Raw genomic sequence first — 24,810 nt, 5'->3', positions numbered from 1 at the left:
AAAACACGGGGCAGAAGCAGGGAGGGGCCGCAGAAGTGCAGGGTGCAACAGGATACCTCTCAATATTCATAACATCCCTGCTGGTGAACTGAGGCATTTTTCATATTTTAGTAACCATTTAAAGCTATAGTGCGTAACTTCGGGCGCCCTCTAGCGGAATTCTTACAACAATAAAGCCGGCGCTTCCACATGATGTACGCCCGGTGTCGTCGTCCCCCCCCCCCCCCTTCCCCCCCCCCCCCCAACCACTGCCACGGTGATTCGCGTTTCCACAGCGCGAATCATCGGTTGGAATAAACGGTTTTTATTCTGTGTGAATAAGGACAGCTGGTGAAAAAAAGATGGACTCTTCCGAAGAGGTAATTATTGTTTTCTTGCTTTTGTTTTTTTTTTTTTGCCACAGAAACGCAAATAGCTTATTACAAACGGGATACAAGGTGCCTGACAGGTTTGCCTTCTCCGTCGGTCACTTTCCTTCTCCCAACCGTCCAGGCTTTTTTTTTTTTTTGGTGGTAGGGTCCACTCCAGGACTCTTTCTCGGTCGTTTCTTTGGATTATCCGCCATGCCGCTTCCTCATTCTGCCTGAGCTCTGCCTGTTGCTATGAGACCCTCTGCGCGTCCTCCCCCTCCCTTCTTGTTATGACGTAAAATGCGTAATTTCCTGCACGCCAGCGCGGGAATGTCGCCGGTCGACATGCAAAGCAAGAATTATATATACTGAAAAATCCCGCGACATGTTAGAGGAGCCGATCGGCTTAATCTGCACTTTGTCATCTCCACTAGCAGTGGCTTGGCTAAAACAGACATTCATAGACATTTAAAAGTTACGCACTATAGCTTTAAATGTTGAAGTTTCTGATACAGTGAATATTGTGCTTCTACTTGACAAATATCACATTCACTGCTGTAAATGAAGACATAGCTCCTGTTAGAACCAGTTTAGAAATGAGTTCGAGACGTATTGCTCCTCACTGAAATTGATAAAAATGCATACGTAAAAAAAAAAAAACCCAAAAAAACATGTGTTTCAATACCCCAGCTTCCTGTGTTTTAATTTTTGGGGTTTTGTTTTTTGTGCTCCATTTTATGTTTCATCATAGTTCCCTTTTATGTCAGTAACACCCAGGTGGTTTGGATATTTAGTATTGCATGTTATATGTACCTCTACTGCTTCCCTGGTGTTTATCTGCTGGGTTTTTTTCCAGCTTTTTGGTATTTCCCCAGATGTCCCCTGAGCTTGACCCATTGTTGTGACGTGACGTTACCTCAGCCGTCCACCAGGTGTCAGTGTGAGTCCGAGCGCTCCGTTCACGGCTCCCCTCTGGCGGACAGAAGAAGCCGCTCTCCGGTCCGCTGCGCGTTGCTTCTCTCCAAACATGACATTTCCCGCAGTGAGGATGAGTCCGGTTCAGGATTTCAGGGACTTCATCAGCCAGAGACTCACCGCCGCGGCGGTGGAAATCTTCTCGGCGTTTGAGCGGACTGTCGTCCAGTATGAGGAGGAGATCGACCGCCAGCGCAAACTGCTGGAGATCACCTGGAAACCTGAACTCAAGTTGAGCCGAGTCGGTAAGTCAGCGCGTGAAACCGTCTGAATCCGCACACGGACGGGACTCGTGCTGGCCTTCATGTCGGTTCTGGAGGGAAGAAAAACGGCTGGATTTGGTTTGTTTCACCTGGAAACCTCGAGGAGCAGACCCCAGGTGTTACCGATCTACTGGTGCCCGTGTTATCTGGTGCTCCCGGAAGCTCCTGCTACTGGACGCAGGGATGGAAAATAGTTATTTGTTTTTAACCAAAGTCCTCTTAGCCAGTCTTTGCACCTCTAAACAGGCCTATTAGAAACTCTGTGCTATTACTGTTTATCTATTTATTGTTACAGTTACAGACTGATCAGTTTACAGACACTAAACTAGTGAGACTTTTTTTTTTGCTTCAGAAACATTCTGCTCCATCCATCCATCCGTCCGTCCGTCCATCCGTCCGTCCGCCGGGTCCTGGTCTGGTGCGCATGAGCAGATCCCTGTAGACTCTGGCCGAATTTAAACATCTTTACTTTAAGCATCTTTAATTTAAACATCTTTACTTTTCCACTGTGAAAATCAGATTTCATGAGCTAACCTGATCTAACCTAACCTGATCTGTAGCTCTGCTACACAGCAAAAAGAGCAGTGTTGAATTAACTCTCACAGAGTTGATTTTAACACTTTTTCAGGGTTTGTATAGCTCCACGCTCTCCAGAGTTAAAATAACACTTTCAAAATAGTTAAACATTTAACACTATGCCAGAGTTCATCCTTTAACTCAATAAACAGTGATAAAGTAACACTGAGAGATTTGACAAATAACACTGCTCTGAGTTTCTTTACACTATTTAGGTAGTGTTACTTTAACTCATTCACAGTTTTACTTAGCAGACGCTTTTGTCCAAAGCAATGCATGTGGGGGCAATTCAAGGTTCAGTGTCTTCCCCAAGGACACTTCGACATGCAGACAGTGGGAGACAGGAATCGAACTCACAACCTCCAGATTGTGGGACGACTGCAGAGTTAAACTAACTCACTTCTTGATCAACTCTGTCAAATAACTCCGACACTTAAAGGGGCTGTATCCTGCTTCTTTAGCTCGTCCAAACCCTAGAAATGGCATTAACATGGTCATACTTTATTTTTGGCGCTAAGGAAAAGTCATTTTGTGTGAAATAAAAGATTTTCTGGGGCTAATTCTGAAACCCGGAAGAGAAAACGCTCCGTTTCACTGAAAATCCCGCCTCTCCCCCTGTGGACTTTGACTGACAGCGAACTTCAACCAATCAGAGCTTCAAAACAAATACGCTAGCTAGCTTTAGCTCTTTAGCTCTAGCTTCTCTACACGCAAAAACGTCTTTTCCTGTTAGAAACTCACCAAGCGCAGACCCTCCAGACCCTTCAGACCCTTCAGACCCTTCAGACCCTTCAGACCCTTCAGACCCTTCAGACCCTCCAGACCCTCCAGACCCTTCAGACCCTCCAGACCCTCCAGACCCTTCAGACCCTCCAGACCCTCCAGACCCTTCAGACCCTCCAGACCCTCCGGACCCTTCAGACCCTCCAGACCCTTCAGACCCTCCAGACCCTCCAGACCCTTCAGACCCTCCAGACCCTTCAGACCCTCCAGACCCTTCAGACCCTTCAGACCCTCCAGACCCTCCAGACCCTTCAGACCCTCCAGACCCTCCAGACCCTTCAGACCCTCCAGACCCTCCAGACCCTTCAGACCCTTCAGACCCTTCAGACCCTTCAGACCCTCCAGACTCTTGCTCTTGCTTGACTGTTGCTTTCAGACGATGGTTAAAGTTTATCTCTGTAATCAGAGTTAGAAAAAAGCAGCAAGGCTGATTGCCGAGGGCCTGCGGGAGGGGGGCTCAGGGGAGCCGTCTCCTCCGTGTGACGTGAACGTGGGAAAACAGAGCGTTTTCACAGTGCGGGAGGGGCTGCCTCTCTGAACAGCACAACAAGGAGGAAAGCTCAAACGAAGGAAAAAAAAAAACCTTTTGGGGTGTTTTTGGTGAGAATATAACTATATAACAAGGTTAAAACATACAAAAAGTGAATTTTGCATGATACAGCCCCTTTAAAACTGTTTAAATCAGAATGTGTTAAAATTACACTTTGAGAGTTGAAATTAACTCAGGAATGTTTAACCCTGAAATTTCAACACTCCAGTTTTTGCTGTGTAGCAAAGATGGCTCATGTGACCAGTAACGTACTGAGGAGCAACAGGAAACAGTTACCTTTGCAGGTGTAAAAGGAAAAGAGAAGGCAAAAATTACAGTGAATTTCATTTGATTCAGAATTTCCTGGTGAAACCCTGAGGGCCGGCCAGGCAGCGCTGACGGGCCACATGTGGCCCCCGGGCCTTATGATGCCAACGTCGGCAGCCATTTATTCTCAAGTTGAATTTTCATATTTCAGAGTTGGAATTAACTTTTTTTTTGGTTGATGTTTTTGTATTTTTCTCCAGAAAGTCCAGCGCAGCATGTTTCCAGTGAGACGCCAGCGTGGCTGCAGTCCAGGAAGTCCAGTCCGGAGCGGCACGAGCCGCACATCAAAGAGGAAGAAGAAGAAGAAGAAGAAGCGGAGGAAGAGGAATTTGACCCCCAGCCGCGCGTCAAAGAGGAACCCGAGCTGCCGGAGATCACGGTCCGTCTGGAGGACGAACCGCTCACGGAACCCTTCCTGAGCTCCTGCCCTGACGCCAGGCCCCGCCCCCAGCCCCGCCCCCAGGACAACCCCTTTCTGTGTGAGACGTTGGGGAAGAGCTTCAGCCAGCAGGGGGCGCCGCTGTACCACGTGAAGACCCACTCGGGCGAGAAGCCGTTTCCCTGCCAGACCTGCGGCAAGGCGTTCAGGAAGCAGAGCAACCTGCTGTGCCACATGCGGACCCACACCGGCGAGAAGCCGCACGCCTGCGGCGTCTGCGGCAAGCGCTTCAGCGACAGAGGCAACCTGCTGCGCCACAAGAGGATTCACACGGGCGAGAAGCCCTTCTCCTGCCTCACGTGTGGGAAGGCTTTCCGCCAGCAGGGCGCGCTGTCCTGCCACATGAAGACTCACACGGGCGAGAAGCCGCACGCCTGCGGCGTCTGCGGGAAGAGCTTCAGCGTGCAGAGCTCCTTCCTGTTCCACATGAGAACGCACACCGGCGAGAAGCCGCACCGCTGCCAGGTCTGCGGGAAGAGCTTCACCAAGCAGAGCTACCTGCTGGGCCACATGCGGACGCACACCGGCGAGAAGCCGCACGCCTGCGCCACCTGTGGGCAGAGCTTCAGCGACAAGGGCAACCTGCTGCGCCACGTCCGGATCCACACCGGCGAGAAGCCGTACTCCTGCGCCACCTGCGGGAAGAGCTTCCGCCAGCCGAGCTCGCTGTCCTGCCACGTCAGGACGCACACCGGCGAGAAGCCGTACTCCTGCGCCGCCTGCGGGAAAAGCTTCAGCCAGTACGGGAACCTGTTCGTCCACAGGAAGAAGCACTGCGGCGAGCAGCCGCGGCTCTGAGCCTCCGCTTCCGGCTCTTTCTGCTGTGAAGCGGTTCTCCTGGTTCTCCTGCAAGGTGGATATAAACACAGACCGGAGTGGAACGCCGCCGCCGGGCGGCGTCTAGAGGCAGATACTCTGCTGCTCAACACGTTCCTCAGGAGAACTGGTCTATCCGTCGAAGCAGCTGCCCGGAGCCGTGGTCGTAAGGTCTCCGGTAGCCTGGCGGCGCCATTGGGGCAGCATTTCAAACTGGCACCGAGAGGCGGGACTACTGAGCGGAGAGAACCAATCCAAGAAACAAGGCTGTGACGCAGCCCCATTGCGCCGCACGCAGCTTCGCTGTCGTCGTTCTGTCGTCCAAAACATGGAATCATGGCAGGTAGTTTTACGTCCGTTTTACCCCCAAATTCCACCGGACGCTAAAGCGCCGCGCCGGCGTCTTGTTCCTGAAGCCAACACACACCAGGAGCGCAGCGCCGCGCCGTGGCGCACGCCTGCGTTCTGGTGATCCGTCGTAACACCGGCGCTTCTGGGACGCGGCGCGGCGCTTTGGCGTCCGGTGGAGTTTGGGGGTTAAAGAAAAGCCTTCAGGGCAGATTCTCGCTGTGGTTTCAGCTCCAAATTCAGTTCGTTCAAAACTTCAGACAGAGCCGTGATAAAACGTCGCCGTGCTGCGGCCGCCATCAAGATTGTTTTGGGGGAGGTATCGTATGACGCAACGCTAACTCCCGCCTCTCGTGGCCTGTGATTGGCCTGGAATAAGTTTGCCGGGCAGAAGTCAGATTCAAACGGCGCCGTCCCAGACTGGTTCCCCATGAAGCCCTGAGCATGGAGAGACCGTCTGGAGGGCCAGGCTAGTTCTCTGGTGCCTGTTGTGGCGGCAACCCCCGAACCCGGTGGTGAACACCAGAAGTACGGGCTGCCGAAGCTGAAGGAGGAGTCCTATGGAGTCTTGTTGGCTCATAATGTTCCCAAAGCGGCTGACAGGTACCAGCAGGCCAAGCGAACTGCAGCCCGAGTGGTTGTGGAGGCAAAAACTCGGGTCTGGGAGGAGTTCAGGAGGCCATGGAGGAGGACCACCGGTCGGCCTCGAAGAAATTCTGGCAAACCGTCCGGCGCCTCAGGAGGGGAAAGCAGGTCTCCGCCAACACTGTTTACAGTGGAGGAGGAGGTGCTGACCTCAACTGGGGACATTGTTGGACGGTGGAAGGAAGACTTCGAGGACCTCCTCTAACCCGTCGCCACGTCTTCCGTGGAGGAAGCAGAGGCTGAGGTCTCAGAGGCGGACTCGTCCATCACCCAAGCTGAAGTCACCGAGGTGGTCGGTAAGCTCCTCGGTCTCAAGGCACCGGGGGTGGACGAGATTCGCCCTGAGTACCTTAAGTCTGTGGATGTGCGGGGACTGTCTTGGTTGACATGTCTCTGCAACATCGCGTGGCGGTCGGGGACGGTGCCTCTGGATTGGCAGACCGGGGTGGTGGTCCCCCTGTTTAAAACTATAGGGGGATCACACTCCTCAGCCTCCGTGGGAAAGTCTATTCCAGCGTCTGGGGAGGAGGATTCGACCGATAGCCGAACCTCGGATTCAGGAGGAACAATGCGGTTTTCGTCCTGCTCGCGGAACACTGGACCAGCTCTAGACCCTCCATAGGGTGCTCGAGGGTTTGTGGGAGTTCGCCCGACCAGGCATTCGACCGTGTCCCTCGTGGTGTCTTGTGGGGGGGTGCCTCAGGAATACAGAGTCCGGGGCCCCTTGTTCAGGGCCGTCCGGTCTCTGTATGACCGGAGTAGGAGTCTGGTCCGCATTACCGGCAGTAAGTCGGACCTGTTCCCGGTGCATGTTGGACTCCGGCAGGGCTGCCCTTTGTCACCGGTTCTGTTTATAATCTTTATGGACAGAATTTCTAGGTGCAGCCAGGAGCTGGAGGGGGTCCGGTTCAGGGACCAGGGGCCGGAGGGGGTCCGGTTCGGGGACCACAGGATTTCATCTCTGCTTTTTGCAGATGATGTTGTCCTGTTGGCTTCATCGAACCTGGACCATCATGCACTGGGGCGGTTCGCAGCTGAATGTGAAGCGACAGGAATGAGGATCAGCACCTCCAAATCCGAGGCCATGGTCCTCGACCGGAGGAAGGTGGTCTGCCCTCTCCAGGTCAGTGGAGAGACTCTGACCCAGGTGCAGGAGTTTAAGTATCTTGGGGTCTTGTTCACAGTGGGGGACGGATGGAGGTGAGACTGACAGGCGGATCGGTGCAACGGCTGCAGTGATCAGTCGTATCGGTCCGTCGTGGTGAAGGAGGAGCTGAGCCAAAAGGCGAAGCTCTGGATTTACCGGTCAATCTACGTTCCCCCCCTCACCTATGGTCATGAGCTTTGGGTCATGACCGAAAAGACAAGATCCCGGATACAAGCGGCTGAAATGAGCTTCCTCCGTAGGGGGGCTGGACTCCCTTAGAGACAGGGGGAGGAGCTCAGTCACCAGGGAGGAGCTCGGAGTAGAGCCGCTACTCCTCCACATCCAGAGGAGCAGTGAGGAGGCTCAGCTCCTCTTTAGGATGGAACCTCCTGGACGCCTCCCTGGGGAGGAGTTCTGGGCATGTCCCACTGGGAGGAGACCCCGGGGAAGACCCAGGACACGCTGGAGAGACTGTCTCTCGGCTGGCCTGGGAACGGCATCAGATCCTCCTGGAAGAGCTGGAGGAAGAGTCTGGGGACAGGAAGTCTGGGGACAGGAAGTCTGGACATCCCTGCTGAGGCTGCTGCCCCCGGCCCCGGACAAGCGGTGGAAGATGGATGGATGGAGTGAAACTGCAGTGAACTTCACGTCCTGGTTTCGTCACGGAACATCTGGTTCAGCATGTTGTGAGTCTGCAGCTCTGTTTGTGGAAACTGGGCTTCGGTTTGTGACTCAGTGAACTGAGATGAAGTGAATGAACGGCTGAAAACGTTCTGCGGTTAAAGGATGAAATCAGTGTGAAAGAGAACTCGGTATATCAGGAGTAAAGACTCGTTATTTAATAAGCTGAGAGAAATCGGAGCTTGTTGGTCAAACCCTGAAACAATAATCCTCTGAAAGCTCTCTCTCTCACACACACACACACCACTGGAGGCCAGTTCTTCCGTGTGGTGCCGCACCGTGACGGGACCGGACCCGGACCGGACCCGGACCGGACCAGACCGGACTGATCTTCCAGCTTTCGAGAAGGTTTCCTGTAACGTTGAGCTGTATGAACCGCTGAGGAACACTGATCTTGTGAATCCACCGTACATGAATTCATCGTGTGGGGAAATGAAAACGTCTTATTTAATTCTGTATTTATTCATGTTTTATTTATTTGAATGTCAACGATTCGTCTCAGACGAACGAATGGAGGATTCTTCAGAGAGACGTTTTAAAAATGCAGTTTATTTTCTCTGGACGTCAGTTTGTGGAGTCAGGTGACTTGAGAATCACATTTAATGGACTTTAAAATGGGCTTTTAACGGAGTCACATTTCCTTTCTGTTAGTTCTGTTAGTTGGACGGATTTGTGGACGTCTGCGTCACTGCTCTGCTCCGACCTCCTCCAGCTCAGCCTGGACTGAAATCACAGCTGACTGATCTCTGCAAACGTTTCCTGTTTAAAGGCCTTTTTCCTCTGCCGGCTGATGAAAGTGCCTGTGTTGAAGTTTGTTGGTGATTTTGAGCCAGACCTTTTTTATTGATCACACTTTACTGATTGTTTTTGTCTTTTTCGTCCATATTGCTCCGTCCCTCACAGCACACGGCGCCCTGCATCAATCATGATCCTTCTTTGACTTTAACAAAGTTTGTGAGAAAACCTCATGTTAAAATCTTCATCAAAGAAGTGGAGGAATATGGTGGATCTCTTTTTTTATAACCTGTATTTATCTAAATGCTCTTTATACAATAAAACCTAGCAGATTATCTGCCACATTTCTGTTCTGTTTGGTTTTTTGTTCAGGTTGTCTTCAATTTATCAATATTTTCTCTTTGGTCTGAATGACAGAAACCACACGACGTCAAAGGATGGAAGAAAGAAAACGTGAATGTCTTAAAGCTTCTGGAAAGGCAGGGTGACTTCCTGCAGAAGCGGCCTCGGTTCACGTGCAGTTCGCCCTCCTGACCAGCAGGGGGCGCGGATCACGTCTGAAGAACCGGAAGTAGGACCGCATTGATTTCGTCTGGGACGCTTCTGAAGTGAAACATGTCCTCTCCTGCTGAAACTATGAGTCCTGTTCAGGATTTCAGAGACTTTATCACCCAGAGACTAACGGCTGCTGCGGCGGAGATCTTCACCGTGTTTGAACAAACCGTCGCTCAGTACGAGGAGGAGCTCGAGCGGCAGCGGAGGCTGCTGCAGGTCGGCTGGAGACCCGGAATAAAGTTACACAGAATCGGTACGTGTCCGCGTTCAGCTGTTTGAATCAACACGCGAACTTATGTTGGGTTTTGTGTTTTTTATTTTGTGGTAAAGCGACTGGATGTTGATTCAAACTGGACGTTATAAAGAAAACCGGTGATGCGGATCGACTGGACCCCGTGTTAACTGGTGACCAGTGACGTCAGCGGAAGTTTTGTCGCTGCGAGTCAAAGCGTGGACTGGTTGCTGCTGCTTGAAGTGTGAATTGGAATGACTGATATGTTGAGGTTTATATGTACATTTCGAATGTTAAGGTTTATTTAATTGAAAAAAAAACTAGTTATTAACAAAATAAAGCACATGTTGAATATTTAATATGGTGAATTGTAAATATGACATGAAAATAGATTATTTTTCATTATTTATGTATATATATGTATATACACACAGTTCATGGGACAAATACAGTGATTTAGTTTTTCAGCATCACTCGGATTCAACATGTTCCTGATTCAAACAAAAGGAAAAAAAAGTCAGTGTCACTCTCTGAAGAGTCTTTTCCTCACTGATATGAAAATGCGCTGCAGTCTTTCCTCCCGAGGCGTGGGCTCCAGATGAACAGCAGCATCGGCTCCTCTCACAAAGTCTTATTCTGTTGATCTGTTTCCAGAAAATGCAGATCAGCCTGTCTGTGAAGAAGACGAGTTGTGGGACCAGGAGGAAGCTGTGCAGCTGAAAGAGGAAGAGGAGGATGAGGAGGAGGTGGAGGCTGAGGTGAGGATCGACTGTGACGACCGGGAGCCTCCGTGGATCAAAGAGGAAGCAGAGGCTCCAGAAATCGCCGCGGACCTGGAGGAACGCCGCGGCGCTCGGGAGGACCGGCAGCTCGCCGAGGGCTTCACGGAGGAGTTCATGCTCCAGGGTCCGCTCGGGGGCGGAGCCTCCGGATCCAGCGGGGACCTGGAGCCCGGCCAATCACGTCTGGGGACAGACACGGACGGCCCCGCCCCCTCCCGCATCCTCCGGCGGCTCAACGTGGACGACGACGACCGCCTGGAGTTCGTCATCATCGGGGACGAGTTGGCGCTCGTGTCCCAGCTGCAGGACGAGCGGCGAGGTGTCGCGGCCGAGAAGCCGTTCCTCTGCAAGACCTGCGGGAAGCGCTTCCGGCTGCAGCGGTCGCTGTGTCTGCACACCCGGACGCACACCGGCGAGAGGCCGCACTGCTGCGAGGTCTGCGGGAAGCGCTTCCGCCAGCCCAGCCACCTGCTGGTGCACCGCCGCATCCACACCGGCGAGAAGCCCTACTCCTGCAAGACCTGCGGACAGACGTTCCGGCAGTACGGGAACCTGTTCACCCACAGCAAGAGGCACGCCCGGGCGGCGCCCGACGCCCCGGGCTGGAAGTGAACCCGCCGCCGGCTGGGTTTTCTGCGCTGCAGTGAGACGCGGCGCTTCTGCCTCTTTATTTATTGAACCTCCGTCCAGAGGAGACGCGTCCGCCGCTCCGCTGCTGGAGAAACAGCCCAGAGGAAGAGGAAGCCGCGTCTGTTTGTGGGAAAATAAAACAAACCAGGACCAAAGTGTTTGATTTGTCTTCTGGAGTTGTGAAGTTATTGATCAGGAGTCTGGCTTTTTTCCGCGGTGGTGCTGTGTGGTTTTTTATTCCCTCCTTTATGTCTGCTTGTTTTTCCTTCAGCCTTGATTTTTATCCTCATTACACACGAGACACATTTTCAAAAGAGAAAAACATTCACAGCTTTTTGAGCATATGTTCCCTTTGCCTTGAGCTAAAGTTCAGTCATGGATTGATTAGAAAAAACAGTGAAAGTGAGAAAAGTCAGCTGTGATAAATGTGTTGTTACAGCTGCTGTCCAGCAGGGGGCGCTTCACATCGAGTCAGTGATCATGAGCCTCCTAATAGAAGAAGAAGCTTATTTAAATAAATCACACTGTGACGTTTGACACGTTTAAATTCAGAATCCAGGACAGTTGAAAAAGCGGAAGCGTCTGCTGTAGAGACGGTTCTCCGTGTCCGAGAACCGGAGTCGAATTGACCTCCGTGAAAAATGTTTCAGTCCCTCGACCTGTCTGGATCTGGTTCTAACTGCTGACCAGCGGATTGTAAAATCCCAGTGAATCTGCTGAAGTCTAAATATTCCACACTCCAAACAGACGTAATACGGTGTAACTCCGTCGACGTGTCCGACTCGCCTCTGAAACATGAGCAGAGGTCACGGCCTTGTTCTCCGTTCGCCGCCGGTCACAGCTTGAACCGAACCGCCGCTGTTCACCAGCCTGACGCCTGCAGGCCAGAACCAGACGAGCTCCAGCTGGGAAACGGAAACCGGGTCAGGCGAGGACCTCATGAAGCTCAAAGGGTCAAAGGGTCACCACTCTGAAGAATCTACATTCTAAAACATCAGACTTTTTACTCCACTACAGTCGGTCCCGTAAGTGTTCTTTTATAGTTTTATTGCTGCCAGTGAAAAAGGCCAGTGTAGATAGTTATGAAAATAAAGAACATCATTCAATAAGATTTTTGCAAACTTTCCACTGGTAGAAAAGCACTTTATAGATAAACTTTGGTTTGATTAGATTTATATCTTGTCAAAAAATATTTACGCCATGAATGATTTAAGTAAACAAAATACATTCTTATTGATGAGTTTATTACTGTGCAGTGGTTAGAAATCAATCTATCCATCCATCCATCCATTCCATTGTTAGAAATGTTTTAATAGAGAACTGTTTTTACTGTGCCGGACGTCTGACCCCGCCCACTGCGCGTTCCCGGCCCCGCCCACAACACGTAACTCCCTAAAACATCTCCCAAATAAATGAAGAGGTTTTTCTTTAAGAGGTTTGATAACAGCGGCCTGGAAGCCCTGCATCCGTCAGCTGGTCCCACAGGCTGATCTGCTCTGGTATTGATTACTGATCAGGGGAAATGAACAGCAGGTGGCGCTGTGCTCTGAGACTGAACTCCACCATCCTCAAATATCACCTTTTTTTTCTTAACTGAAAAAAAATCATCAATGAAATGTGGGCAAGACACAAAATCTTAAACTGGTCCATTGATTTCAATCATTTTACCCCTGGGATTAATTAAGCACGTGTGTTCATGACTCCTGGTCTTTCTCTTTAATTACACTGAATCCTATAAAACACGTGTAGTGAGCAGAGTGGTCGTAGTGATGAACAGCCTGCTGTCATCTGCCGCTGTCCACCAGGTGGCGCTTCGCGTGTGAATCACTGCTGACGAGCCTCCAAACAAACAGAGAAGAAGAGACTGGTTTTCCATGGGCGAGCGGACTGTTTGGTGTCATTGTCGTTTTTCTCATTTAAAGCATGTCCTCTGTCGCCGAAAAGATGAGTCCGCGTCAGGATTTAAGAGGGTTTATAAACCAGAGATTAACCGCAGCGGCTGTGGAAATATTCGCCGTGTTTGAGCGAACTATCATCCGATACGAGGAGGAGATCGATCGACAGCGCAGATTGCTGGAAATCAGCTGGACGCCTGAAATAAAGTTACACAGAATCGGTATGTCTGATGTTGACATCCTCACTTATCCAACACGTTAATATAGGCTGTGGTCGGAACTGTAATCTTTGTAAATTTCACCTGGAAATCCTCCTGAAGCGGAGGTGGGTGTTTCGGACCGACTGGTTTCCCTGTTAACTGGTGCACCGGAAGCTGGTCTGCTGCTCCTCACAGCAGATGTTAAAAACTGGAGTTCTAGTCCGAATAGATGCCACCTTGTGTGGTTACTGTCCTCTCCGCTGGCTTCTCCTCCAAAAGTGAGAGATATAAATCACATTTGACAGCAGACTATCTGCTTGTTTTGGATAAATAAATGCAGCTTTAGGCACAATGTATACAGAAATATTTGGACATTTACAGGATTGTCGGTCCTTGCTGTGTTTCACCGCTCTGATCGTGACTTGCTGAATCGTTTGTTGGAGCATCTTGACAGCTGAACACCAGCCTCTTGTGACCCGTGTTTCTTCTTCCTGTCAGAAAGTCTGGCGCGGCGAGCCACCGGAGAAAGGCGGCTCTGCAGCCCGGACAGGAAGTCCGGCTCCGCCCAGGAGGAGGCGGAGCTTCCCCAGGTCAAACAGGAAGAGGACGAGGACGCCCAGCCGCGACAGATCCGGGTCGTCACCGTCGACCGTGACGGAGCGCCGCCGCTCGTCAAGGAGGAACCCGACGCTCCCGAGGTCACGGGCAGCCCGGACCCGCTCTGCGGCTTCCAGGACGAGCGGCGCCTCGCTCAGAGTTTCCTGGAGGCGTTTTGTAATTATCAGAGCGACGTCGACGGCGAGAACCTCTGCTCCACCGCAGCCCCGAGTCCGAACCGGGAATCGAACTACAGAACGCATCCCGGCAGTGCCGTGTTCGCCTCTCCGGCTTCTGGAGCCCAGCGGCGCCTGACCCCTGACCCCGCGGACAGACGGCCCTTCGAGTTCGGCGGCGCCGGGAGCGACTTGAAGCTTGCGTCTCAGTTAAAGAACGGCGGCGGGACGCTCGCGGCCGAGAAGCCGTTTCTCTGCAGGACCTGCGGGAAGAGCTTCGGCCAGCGGCGAGCGCTGCTCATCCACACCCGGTCCCACACCGGCGAGAAGCCGCACCCCTGCGCCACCTGCGGGAAACGGTTCCGGCAGCCCGGACACCTGCTGGTCCACAAGAGAACCCACACGGGCGAGAAGCCCCACCGCTGCGGTGTGTGCGGGAAGAGCTTCGGCCAGCACGGCTCCCTGTGGAACCACATGAAGACCCACTCCGGCGAGAAGCCGTTCTGCTGCCAGCTGTGCGGCAAGCGCTTCGTCAAGCAGTGCGGCCTGCTGTACCACAGCCGGACCCACACCGGCGAGAAGCCGCACGCCTGCGCCACGTGCGGGAAGAGCTTCAGCGACAAGAGCAACCTGTCGTGTCACATGAGAACCCACCGAGACGAGAAGCCGCACGCCTGCGCCACGTGCGGGAAGAGCTTCGGCGGACTCAGCAAGCTGGCGCGCCACATGAGGACGCACTCGGGCGAGAAGCCGCACGCCTGCGCCACGTGCGGGAAGAGCTTCGGCCAGCAGAGCTACCTGCTGGGCCACATGCGGACTCACACCGGCGAGAAGCCGCACGCCTGCGCCGTCTGTGGGCGGAGCTTCAGCGACAAGGGCAACATGCTGCGCCACGTCCGGATCCACACCGGCGAGAAGCCGTACTCCTGCCAGACCTGCGGGAAGAGCTTCCGCCAGCAGAGCTCGCTGTCCTGCCACGTCAGGACGCACACCGGCGAGAAGCCGTACTTCTGTAAGACGTGCGGGAAAAGCTTCAGCCAGTACGGACACCTGTTCGTCCACAACAAGAAACACGCCTGCGAGAATCCGCCAGGCAGCTGCAGCGAGGACAACGTCCCGGACGTCCTGCTCGTGGAGACAGAGTGAAGAGTTCAGAGGAGTTTCCTCAGTCCAGGGCATGAAGATTGTTCAGAGTGTCCAGGGCGTCCAGAACGTCCAGGACGTCCAGCATGTCCAGCATACCCACCGTGTGGCGTCTCCAGGACGTCCAGCATGTCCACTGTGTGGCGTCCAGGGCGTCCACAGTGTCCTGTGAGGCTCAGAAAAGTAGATTTTTCTGACGAGCGTCTGGAAGAGTTCCAGGTTCCAGGAAGTCAGTTTAAATGTGTTTCTGACCTCGAGACTCGCTTCCCGACCGTCACACGGTCACATTAGGCCTGGGCGATGTACCGAAATTTACTGCAATAGCGGTCATCATTCTGTGGTATATGTCGGTACGTTCGGTTATTTAAAAAATGAAAACAAAAGTCCATTTTGGCGGTGAGGGTGGGCGGTGCTCATGTCCCTTTAAGACGCTGCACCACGTGACTCCGCCCACTCCTGTTTCAAACCACAGTAAGCAGCAGAAGAAACTTCGACCCTCTGAACGTCTGAACCAGCAGACATGATCCCTGGTGTGAGCGCCGACGGTCCGCCGGGTAATGTTTACTTTACCGGCGCTGCCATGGCAGCTTCCGGTGGCCGTTAAACCTCCACGGCACTCCCACGTAGTGAAGAAATCAGAAGAAATTTATTCTGGATCCACAAGACGATCTTCTTACAGGAGCTGTAGGGTAACTGTCACCAACAGTAAACTTCATTCATGCTCCAGCTGCGGGAAGAAAGCTGAGGCCTCCGTCCCCGCATACGCCGACACACGCCAGACCCGTCACCGGCCATCGGGCCGCCGCTGTAACCCCTCCGTGAGTCTCCGAGGGAGGTTCCATCAAACGTCACAACGCTATTCCAATCAGAATTATCTGAAGTAAATAAAACTTTTCTCAACGTAACTTATCAAAAAAAACATTCCTAACACTCTATCCACACCCTCTGCAGTATGCAGTGTAAACAAACAATCCAAATAAAACAACAGCACACTGATCTTACACCTCTAAATATAGATTCCAGAAGTATGAAACAGATCCTTAATAACATAAATTAAATCAATAAATGTCCAAATGTCCGTTGTAAACCTTGTCTCATGCTTTGGCTCCTATACCTGGCATGGCCTGGCAAGGTAGCGGCCTGGCTAGCTTAACCGCTACCGGCTACAGGCTAACAGCCTGCAGGTTGATGCTGGTCTGACCTGGACAGTCAAACTCCTGATCAGCTGATCGATCAGCTGATTGTTGCTGCTGAAGCTCCTCCTGCTGTTTCATTGAATCAGGCCAGATCGTCTGCTGTTGTTGACGTCGGCATGCTGCATGAGCTCCATGTCTTCTTCTCCATTTGGAGTGTGTGTGGCAGAGTGACGGCGCCATCTGAAGGCCTGGCAGTGAACTACATCGTTATGTTGTGAGGATGTCGATGTTTGCTGAAGCGATGCTGCGGAGGAGATGGTAAACCAACAAGCTGGGCTCATCTGCAGCTCGGGGACCGGCAGACGTCCAGCTCTGTTCCGTTCTGAGCTGATCGTAACGCCACATCACGCTGGAAACATCTGGAACCTCGCAACGTTAATCATTTCTCATCGTCTCCCAGTCGGCGGGTTTTCCCACAGAGAAGACATTTCCATGAACAGCAGAGTTCTGTCGGATCTGGACCGCTGTGGCCGGGAAAGTTAGGATACATTGATGTGTTTTGTAGCCGAATCTTGATCAATCTAATAAAATTTCAAGAAAATTGACCCCATACAACGAGAAATAAAATAATGTTTGCACCGCCTGAGCCAAGGTCCAGTCACAGCGAACTGTCAGACGTTTAATGCAGCAGTGAGGTCCGTTCACACCACGACGTTTTCACATGAAAACGCAGAACTTTCCTCTCGTTTCGGGCTGAAAATGGAACTTTCTGAAAAGGGTCCGTCTCCATGGAAACCTGCGAGGCCCGGCGGAGGAACCGGAGTTGGACCGCGGCCGTGGAGGACCAGGTGAGGCTAGCCGCTCCCAGAATGTCTCAGAAGGACGGACGAGTCCCGTCTGTCCCGCGGCTCCGTGGACTCTTCTGGTTGTCCTCAGAGAAACTCTGGACTCGCTCTCCACTGAATAAAGTGACGCGATAATAAAGAGTTCTGTGTTTTCATCTGACGGTGCAGCTTCACCTCTGATCCATGAGAGAAGTGAGAAAAAAACATGTTTTCATCTCCTGAATAAAATGTTATTAAATATTCATGAGTTTCTGTCTTAATCTGAAGGCTGAATATAACGAGAGGAGGTTTAATCAAACGGCAGAGCGGCTAAATTCAGTAAGCTGTTCTTCAGAAGGGAGTCAATCCACCAGAAACACTAAAATACTGCATTTAAGAAGAAAACTAGAAAATCAAACTTCAACAAAAACTCACTGAAGGTTCTAAATTCTAGTTCTGAGAATGAAAATGTAATAAAATATGTTTCCATTTTAAGAAGAAGCAGCAAGACGACGCGAATGAATGAATGAAGAGAAGTTCAATTAGGTGTTAGAAAAATAAAAAAAACAAAAGAAAGCTTCTCTTCACAGGAACCATTTGATTCTCAATATTCCACTTTATGAAATCATTCATTTTTTCGACTCGGCTCCCTTCAAGCTGTGTTTTTTTATAAACTTGTAAAAAAAAATTTTTTTGATCAAATTCAAAATTATATCTAAAAACTGGAAAACAGTTCAGGACTGAAGCGTCGACACTTTTCTTTGTTCAGCAGATCAGCTCAGTGATTAAAACGAGCTTTTTCCAGCTACGACTGATATCTAAAGTTAAACCTTACTTGCCTTCCGAGCAGTCGGACAGACTAATCCACGTGTTTATCACATCACGTTTGGATGATTGTAACTCGCTGTACACTGGTCTGGCTGCTTGCTGCCTGCGTCGGCTACAGCCGGTACAGAACGCCGCCGCCGCCTCCTGACAGGGCGAGGCGTGTTGATCACATCACTCCTGTGCTGCAGTCTCTCCACTGGCTCCCCGTCTGTTTCAGAGTCCAATTTAAAATCTTGCTGCTTGTTTTTAAATCTCTGAATGGCCTCGCGCCCGGTATCTGACAGAAACGCTGTTTGTACAGACCTGCCAGAGCGCTGAGGTCATGTGACCAGCGACCCCTAGCATGTCCTCTCCAGGTGAAAGAGGAGAGGCGACAGAGCCTCTGCAGTCGCGGGACCACAGCTTTGGAACCGTCTCCCTCTGAACATCAGATCTGCTTCCTCGACTGAAATGTTTAAATCACAGCTCTAAACCCACCTTTTCACATCGGCCTCCAGCACAGCCTGAGCCAGACGGCGTGCCTTTTATTCTTTAAATAGTTTTCTTTTTCTTTCTTTCCTTCTTGTATGTTATATTTTAATGCTTGTTTAAAATTTGTGCAGCACTTTGGGCAGTGGCTACTGTGTTTTAAATGTGCTATATAAATAAATTTGACCTTTGACCTTTGATTTTTTTTTTCCTTCATGATCTAAATTATTTTTGGAATAGGACGATAAAAGAAACTTCTCAGATTCCAATAATCAGTTTTAGCCATAGTTTCTGATTTTCTGTAACTTCTTTGCTCAAAATATAAATGTAATATTAGGAGCTGGCTTTATTTTTATTTTTATTTTTTTTTTAGAAAATGTATGAAAACTTGAATCATTTTCACAGATTAGATGCATTTTCTGTGTATGTAATCTTCGTTTTTCTCTGCAATTCAGAATAAATCTTTAGTTTTTCATCTTTCTCAGAACTCTGACCTTTAGAATTTTGATTTTTCTATTTGAAATTCTGACTTTTTTCTCAGAATTTTAACTTCTTTCTGATAAATCTCTTTTTTTTAAATTTTCTATCAGAATTGGTGTTTTCTTGAAAAGCCTGACATTCACCTCAGAATATATATATATATATATATATATATATATATATATATATATATATATATATATATATATATATATATAGAATTTTTTTCATATTTAGATATTTTTCTGGATTGAATGACCGCGGGATTAAAGCTATTGGACCATATGTGTCCAGTCTCCGGCTCAAAGCTCGCAGCTGAAGCCATTTGTCTTTAACGAGCCGGTGCGTGGGAGCGCGCGCTGTGGAGCTTCACCTGTGCGTCAGGACGCAGTGTTTGGAGTTCGGCGCTCCGTCCGGTCGTCGCTCCCAGGTCTCCCAGGTCTCCCCGGTCTCCCCGGTCTCCCCGGTCTCTCCCCGGTCTCCAGGAACCATGAGCTCCGCGCGGCGCCTCCGGCAGTTCATCAACCGAACCCTGACCTGCGCCGCGGTGGAAATCTACCGGCTGTTCGAGCAGACCTGGGTCCGGTTCGAGCGGGAGGTGGACCGACAGCGGGGGCTGCTGGAGAGGAACGCACGGAGATCAGGTCTGAGACGCGCGTGCACGTGGCTCTGGATCAACAGGTCTGAGTCTGAGAGGCACAAATGAGCCAGATTTTCTCTTCAGAGTCAGACTGGCTGATGAGCAGGTTTAACTTCTCATTTGCTGTTTTATTTGGAAAATGAAAATCTGATTAGCTGAGATTTGAGCATCTTTTGAAAGAAGCTTCCTGTTTTTGCAAAATTCTTTGTGTTTTATTGACATGGTGGAAACGAGGAGCTTTTGGGGAGAGATCCTGGATTTTAACATGGTTCAAGTCTTAGAAAAACCAACAGCGCCGCCTGGTGGTCCAGCGTGAGAACCACATGCTCAGGGTTTCTGCTGTTTACATGAAAACGGGAAACTTTTCTGAAACGGAAAGTTTTTATTTGAAGTGTTGAGTGAACGGAGCTTCAGCGAGGTTTTCTGTCTTCTGCTCTCAAGAAATGAGCCTCGTCCAGAGCCAGAGCCAGAGCCAGAGCCAGAACCAGAGCCAGAACCAGAGCCAGAGCCAGAGCCGGGCCGGCACGTCGCGCCTGGAGCCTGTGATGGAGGAGGAGGAGGAGGAGGAGGAGGAGGAAGAGGAGGAGGAGGAGGAGGAGCCTCAGGACGACGAGAGCAAGCAGAGCGACCCTCAGGTGGACTGGCCGCCGCCGTCTCTCCAATACGCCCAATACTTCATCAACATGCAACTGATCGCCGCCGCCATGGAGATATTCACGGAGTCCCAGCAGGCCATACTCTGGAGCGAGGAGCGGCTGCTCCGGCACCGCTCCCGCCATCTGCGGACGGATGTGGACACGGACACGGACACGTCCACAATGGACACCCCGTCACGGAGGACGCACAGCTGGGCGAGCAGACGGGGGTCGGAGCTCCCCTCAGAGGAGGAGGAAGCGGCGGCGGTGGCGGCGTCGGTGAACATAGTCCGGCGCGAGGAGCGGCTGCTGTGGCGCCGCTTCCGCCATCTGCGGACGGACACGGACACAATGGACACCCCGTCGCAGAGTTCACACAGCTGGGCGAGCAGACAGGAGTCAGAGTCGCCTTCAGAGGAGGCGGTGGCGGTGGCGGCGGCGGCGGCGGACTGGACGGAGCCGGCAGAGTGACCAGACCGCGGCCTTGACTTTAGAATACATTTTACTGTAGAAAGGTTTTAGATCACGTTGAGGGACTCGCAGAAGACACCGAGGAATTCAGACACATTTCATCTCACAGGTTTACTTCTTTTAGAAGCACATCGAGTTCACTGCACTTTTATTTTGAAAAATCCAACACTCGGTTTAAATTTCACCAAAGTATTAAGTTTTTTTTCACATTTTTTTACTGTCATGTTCAGGTTCCTGCCATTTTTAAACTTTTATTGTTCACATCATGGAAATAAAGAATGTTGAACTCGTGATTGTGTTTGAGGTTCATGTTGACACCGATCGTCAAGAACAGGAACTCGTCCTCAGCCTGGTTCTGCAGAGAACCTCGTCCTCAGCCTGGTGGTTCTGCAGAGAACCTCGTCCTCAGCCTGGTGGTTCTGCAGAGAACCTCGTCCTCAGCCTGGTTCTGCAGAGAACCTCGTCCTCAGCCTGGTGGTTCTGCAGGTTTCTTCCTGATGAAAATGACATTTCCCTCCTCGGCGTCTCTGTGTGGACAGTTAGTTGTTTCTTGGTAAAAATTCTTTCGGTTTTGGCTAAAGAGCCTGTTGGAGCCAATTGAGAAAATACTTTTAAATTGTTTCATTGATACAAATTTAAATGATTATTGATGAGAAATATTAAGGTTGTTGTTTCCTTTGGGTGAATTAATAATACTGTCTACCTCTCATCTCAGCCAGGCCCTTCTCTGCTGTGTAAGCAGGAGAAAAGCTCAGGTTTAGTCTGTCGGAGGAGGAAGGAAAGAGTTTTTCTCCTGCAGACAGCTGAGGATTCGAGCCAAATCTGGTGGATCATTGTTTGATGCTGTTTTAGGTTAAAGTCAACCACGGAGAATGTTTTTTAAGTAAATTGTGGAACTTCAGAAGACTGGATAATGTCTGAGTGCTTTGATTCTGCAACTCTAAAAGAAGACACAGTAAATTATTTACATAATTTGACCAAGCAATAACGTAAATTAAAAGCTAAACCTTCGGAACCGTCAATTCAATTTAAAGAAAGTATAATGATGTTTTCGCCGCTGAAACTCTGTGATCTGCTGTAATACGCGCCTGTCCCGGAGGAGGCGCTGTGGTTCCATAACGCGCTGTGGCGCTCTAACGGCTGGAACCAGCGAAGAAGAGGAGGAGGAGCACCAAAAAAGCAGGAGGAGAAGAAGAAGAGAGCCGCCGTGGCGCCCAATGACGTATAGAATTACTCGACCGCTCACTGCTCGGCGGACAGCAGCGGCGCCATGGCAAATCGGCGCTGACTTCCGGTAGGGGCAAGAAGCAGTGGGGCGCTGTGGAATCCAGTGTAAATACACTGACTTCAAGGCCTGCTTGTCATCACTGATGGGACAATATGTGTTATGTTATGGCTTTTACTGTTAGCAGACAGTAAAATTTCTGTCCTCGGCACGCTGTCATGGCATGTCATGGTTGTTTAGGTCTCACAGACAAGAAAAAACAAAGCATGTTTTTAGTTGACAGATGCTGAGTTTCAGTCTCAATAACTCTTACACAAAACGTCAGTAAATTACAAAGGGCGCCTCCATCCCATCGTTGTGAGGTGGACTACATGCTACAAGCTCATTTTTATTAAAAGAATCTGTATAACAAGCATCAGAAACAATATTAATTTCTACAAGCAGCCGGTCCTGCTGTGGGGTTAAGGGACCGTCTACAATTTACAAGACGCTGCAACAGTGAAGATAAACACCAAAAAAAAAAAAACTAACACAAAAAAAAGAAAACGTAATACCACCAGTGGGATTCACTGCAGTGTCACCATAATCACCACAACCTTCATTTGTCTCCTATCAAATTTATTGGATATGGCATTTGTCTTCACTGTTCCAGCGTCCTGTAAATTCTAGATGGTCCCTTAACCGCTGATCGAAATCAATGTTTCTGCCAAAACAGAAATAATGCCAAATAAGAAAGTGTTTTAAACATTTTTTCTCCAATTCAAATTATTCAGTTGGACTTTCACAGCTGCTCAGACCCACATACCTTGGAATGGTTGCTTTTTTCCCTCCCACAAAAATGGCGATAAAAAGTTTCTGGAGGAGCAATTGTTGCAGTCAGAACATGCACAGTATTTATGTAATATATTTATGTAATAATGCTTTAATGTTCAATAAAGAACTGAACTGAACTGAATACCTTAACATACAGAGAGGTTTCTCAGAGTAAAATGTAAGAGATAAAGTAGTGTAATAAAAAATCAAGTCAATTTAAGCAGTGGGGGTCCATTGAATACAATGGGCACTCATTTCTAGAATAATTACAACAGATTGAGTGAAACAGCCAAAGGAAGACAAGAAATGGAAAAAATGAAAGCATGAAACACAGTAATTGCAATAAAAATTAAAAGTTTATTCACTGTAGTGGCTATTTGTCTAAAATGCAACAAAAATCAAAAATCAAAACTCAAACTTCAAACTGCCACTGGTGCACCGGGTCGTGGTTTACGCAGGCAAAAGAAATCATAATCCAACAAAATCCAGTGAGGTTTGTCATGGTTTATTCTCCAAAGCAAGCAAACAATTGGAGCGATCACTTCCTGCTGCTTCTCTCGCGCTGGTAAAAAACCATAGCCCCACCCAGGTGCACCCTGATCCTCTGCCTGCAACCTCCTTAAATAACCTCCAAGTGCAGGTGATATCAATTAACTCTACAAAAGCAAGCCTAACAGAAAATAATGTGCCAATTACCCAAACCAAACATGCAAAATAAACAAATAATAAATCTAAACAAAATAAACACTATATGAAATTACACAAACAAAACATAATTAAGAAAATATTCAGAAAATACTTCAAGACTAATAAATAGCTCTAACACTCCGGCCCCTAATTGTGTACAACCCACAATTACCATTACTTCTCAAAATGAGCTATTACCCCAACTAAACTATTAGCATAGCTATTCTGTGAGTGATTTCTCTTGGACGTCTCTGTTGGAAGGGAGAGAGAGAGAGAGAGAGAGAGAGAGAGAGAGGGAGAGGGAGAGGGAGGGAGAGGGAGAGAGAGAGAAGTTGGTCAATGATGCTAAGCTGCTGCCTCCAGCAGCGCTTGAAGGCGCAACAACTGAACCAGGCTCCATCATCCATGATCTTCTTGGAGTGGTAGCATGTGGGCCTCCAGCTTCTTCTGGGCTGCAGCCTCTTCCTCGATCCTGGTCAACACAGCGAGCAGTTCCTCCTCCTTCTTGTTCAGCTGAGCTCGGAGTTCAGTGATCTGAGCCTGCACATCTGCGGTCCGGCCGTTCAGCTCAGTCAAGTCTTCCTCAAGCTTACAGCGGTTTTTCTCCAGCTCCTGACGCTCTTCCTGCCGGGTCACTTGCAGCAGAGGTTTCACCTCAGCAAGAAGTCTCCACCACTGCCATTTCCTGAGGTTGAGGTGAGCTACACAGTTGGCCTGCAGAGAGGCAAGATGCTTCTGCACATTCATCCTCCTCTCATCCTCATCCTCCAGCATCTCTTGCAGGTTGTTCTGCTCCTCCAGCTGCCTGAGGCGGCCTGACAGCCCGAGCTTCTGCAGAGTCTCCTCTTGAGGCAACGTCTGTGTATCCTGCAGCTGAGATTCAAACGAAGAAAGGTCCTTGCTGGATTTGATGTTGTTGCCCCCCGCTTCACTCAGGAGGCTGTTGACATCCTCCAACTCTTTCTGCATCTTGGTCTTGCATTCCAGGTTCTGTCTCTGGGTTCTCAGGAACTCCCCAGCTCGCACGCCTCTGGATGCTTCATCTGCTGGATTCTCCTTTGAGCTCACGTATCTCCACTCATCAACAGATGTGGCTTCTCTGATGTAAGCAGTTCTGTTTCCCATGAAGGTGTGAAATCGCTTGGTTTCGTTGAAGATGTATTTCAGGACAGTTGTGCTGTCGGTCCAAAAAACAGATTCCTTCAGCGGAAGTTGCAGCTCCTTTTGCAGCATCTTTGCAACTCTGACAGCAAGAACTGCAGCGGTGAGCTCCAAGCGAGGAATTGTTGTCTGCTTGAGCGGAGCAACTCTGCCCTTTCCCAAGAGAAATGAAACGTGAACTTCACCATCACTTTCCAGTCTCAAGTAGGAAGCCGTTCCATATCCAACTTCACTTGCATCAGAAAAGTGGTGCAGCTGTGCAACTACGTGGTCGCCAAAGTCTCTGGGTTTAAAGCAGCAATTAACCTCAAACTCCGCCACCCTGTGGAGGTCCTCAAGCCAGTCTGCCCACGTTTTTCCAAACGACTCAGTTATAGCTTCATCCCAGCCCTGGTTTCTTCGACAGAGCTCCTGCAGGAGCAGCTTGGCCGGCATGATGAACGGAGCCAGAAATCCCAATGGATCATACAGTGAGCTGACCACTGACAGAATGCCTCTTCTCGTCTGAGGCTGTTGTGAGGCGGAGATCTTGAACTTGAACTTGTCAGTTTCCACACACCACTGTAGTCCCAGAGCTCGCTCCACTGGAAGTTGATCTTTATCCAAGTCCAGCTCCAT

General features: G+C 50.0%; 3 protein-coding genes across 3 annotated transcripts; 2 read left to right on the top strand and 1 right to left on the bottom strand.

Moving 5' to 3' along the window:
* The first annotated feature begins 1,326 nt into the window (after positions 1-1,326).
* On the top strand, positions 1,327-16,975 carry LOC115408348 (zinc finger protein 316-like). Its single transcript, XM_030119055.1, has 6 exons — positions 1,327-1,570; positions 4,004-5,033; positions 9,274-9,422; positions 10,056-10,791; positions 12,736-12,929; positions 13,407-16,975. The coding sequence occupies exons 1-6, from the start codon at positions 1,378-1,380 to the stop codon at positions 14,825-14,827; spliced, it is 3,723 nt and encodes a 1,240-aa protein (XP_029974915.1). The 5' UTR covers positions 1,327-1,377; the 3' UTR covers positions 14,828-16,975.
* On the top strand, positions 9,214-10,956 carry LOC115408193 (zinc finger protein 316-like). The gene is made up of 2 exons (XM_030118816.1): positions 9,214-9,422; positions 10,056-10,956. The coding sequence occupies exons 1-2, from the start codon at positions 9,230-9,232 to the stop codon at positions 10,793-10,795; spliced, it is 933 nt and encodes a 310-aa protein (XP_029974676.1). The 5' UTR covers positions 9,214-9,229; the 3' UTR covers positions 10,796-10,956.
* On the bottom strand, positions 16,893-24,810 carry LOC115408346 (uncharacterized). The gene is made up of 2 exons (XM_030119051.1): positions 24,058-24,810; positions 16,893-16,961 (listed from the first exon to the last, which is right to left on the bottom strand). The coding sequence occupies exons 1-2, from the start codon at positions 24,808-24,810 to the stop codon at positions 16,893-16,895; spliced, it is 822 nt and encodes a 273-aa protein (XP_029974911.1).

The sequence above is a fragment of the Salarias fasciatus genome, chromosome 20 (genome assembly GCF_902148845.1).
Source record: "Salarias fasciatus chromosome 20, fSalaFa1.1, whole genome shotgun sequence".
Lineage (NCBI taxonomy): Eukaryota > Metazoa > Chordata > Actinopteri > Blenniiformes > Blenniidae > Salarias > Salarias fasciatus.
The sequence above is the reverse complement of the archived record's forward strand: the minus strand, read 5'-3'. Positions and strand labels throughout refer to the sequence as shown.

Excerpts from the sequence above, each read along its gene's own strand:
- LOC115408348 (XM_030119055.1), top strand. The coding sequence starts at position 1,378 with ATGACATTTCCCGCAGTGAGGATGAGTCCGGTTCAGGATTTCAGGGAC. Across the intron at positions 9,423-10,055 it reads AATAAAGTTACACAGAATCG|AAAATGCAGATCAGCCTGTC; the intron begins GTACGTGTCCGC and ends ATCTGTTTCCAG. Across the intron at positions 12,930-13,406 it reads AATAAAGTTACACAGAATCG|AAAGTCTGGCGCGGCGAGCC; the intron begins GTATGTCTGATG and ends TCTTCCTGTCAG.
- LOC115408193 (XM_030118816.1), top strand. The coding sequence starts at position 9,230 with ATGTCCTCTCCTGCTGAAACTATGAGTCCTGTTCAGGATTTCAGAGAC. Across the intron at positions 9,423-10,055 it reads AATAAAGTTACACAGAATCG|AAAATGCAGATCAGCCTGTC; the intron begins GTACGTGTCCGC and ends ATCTGTTTCCAG.
- LOC115408346 (XM_030119051.1), bottom strand. The coding sequence starts at position 24,810 with ATGGAGCTGGACTTGGATAAAGATCAACTTCCAGTGGAGCGAGCTCTG. Across the intron at positions 16,962-24,057 it reads CAGATGAAGCATCCAGAGGC|ATGAAAACACAGAACTCTTT; the intron begins GTGCGAGCTGGG and ends CTGCACCGTCAG.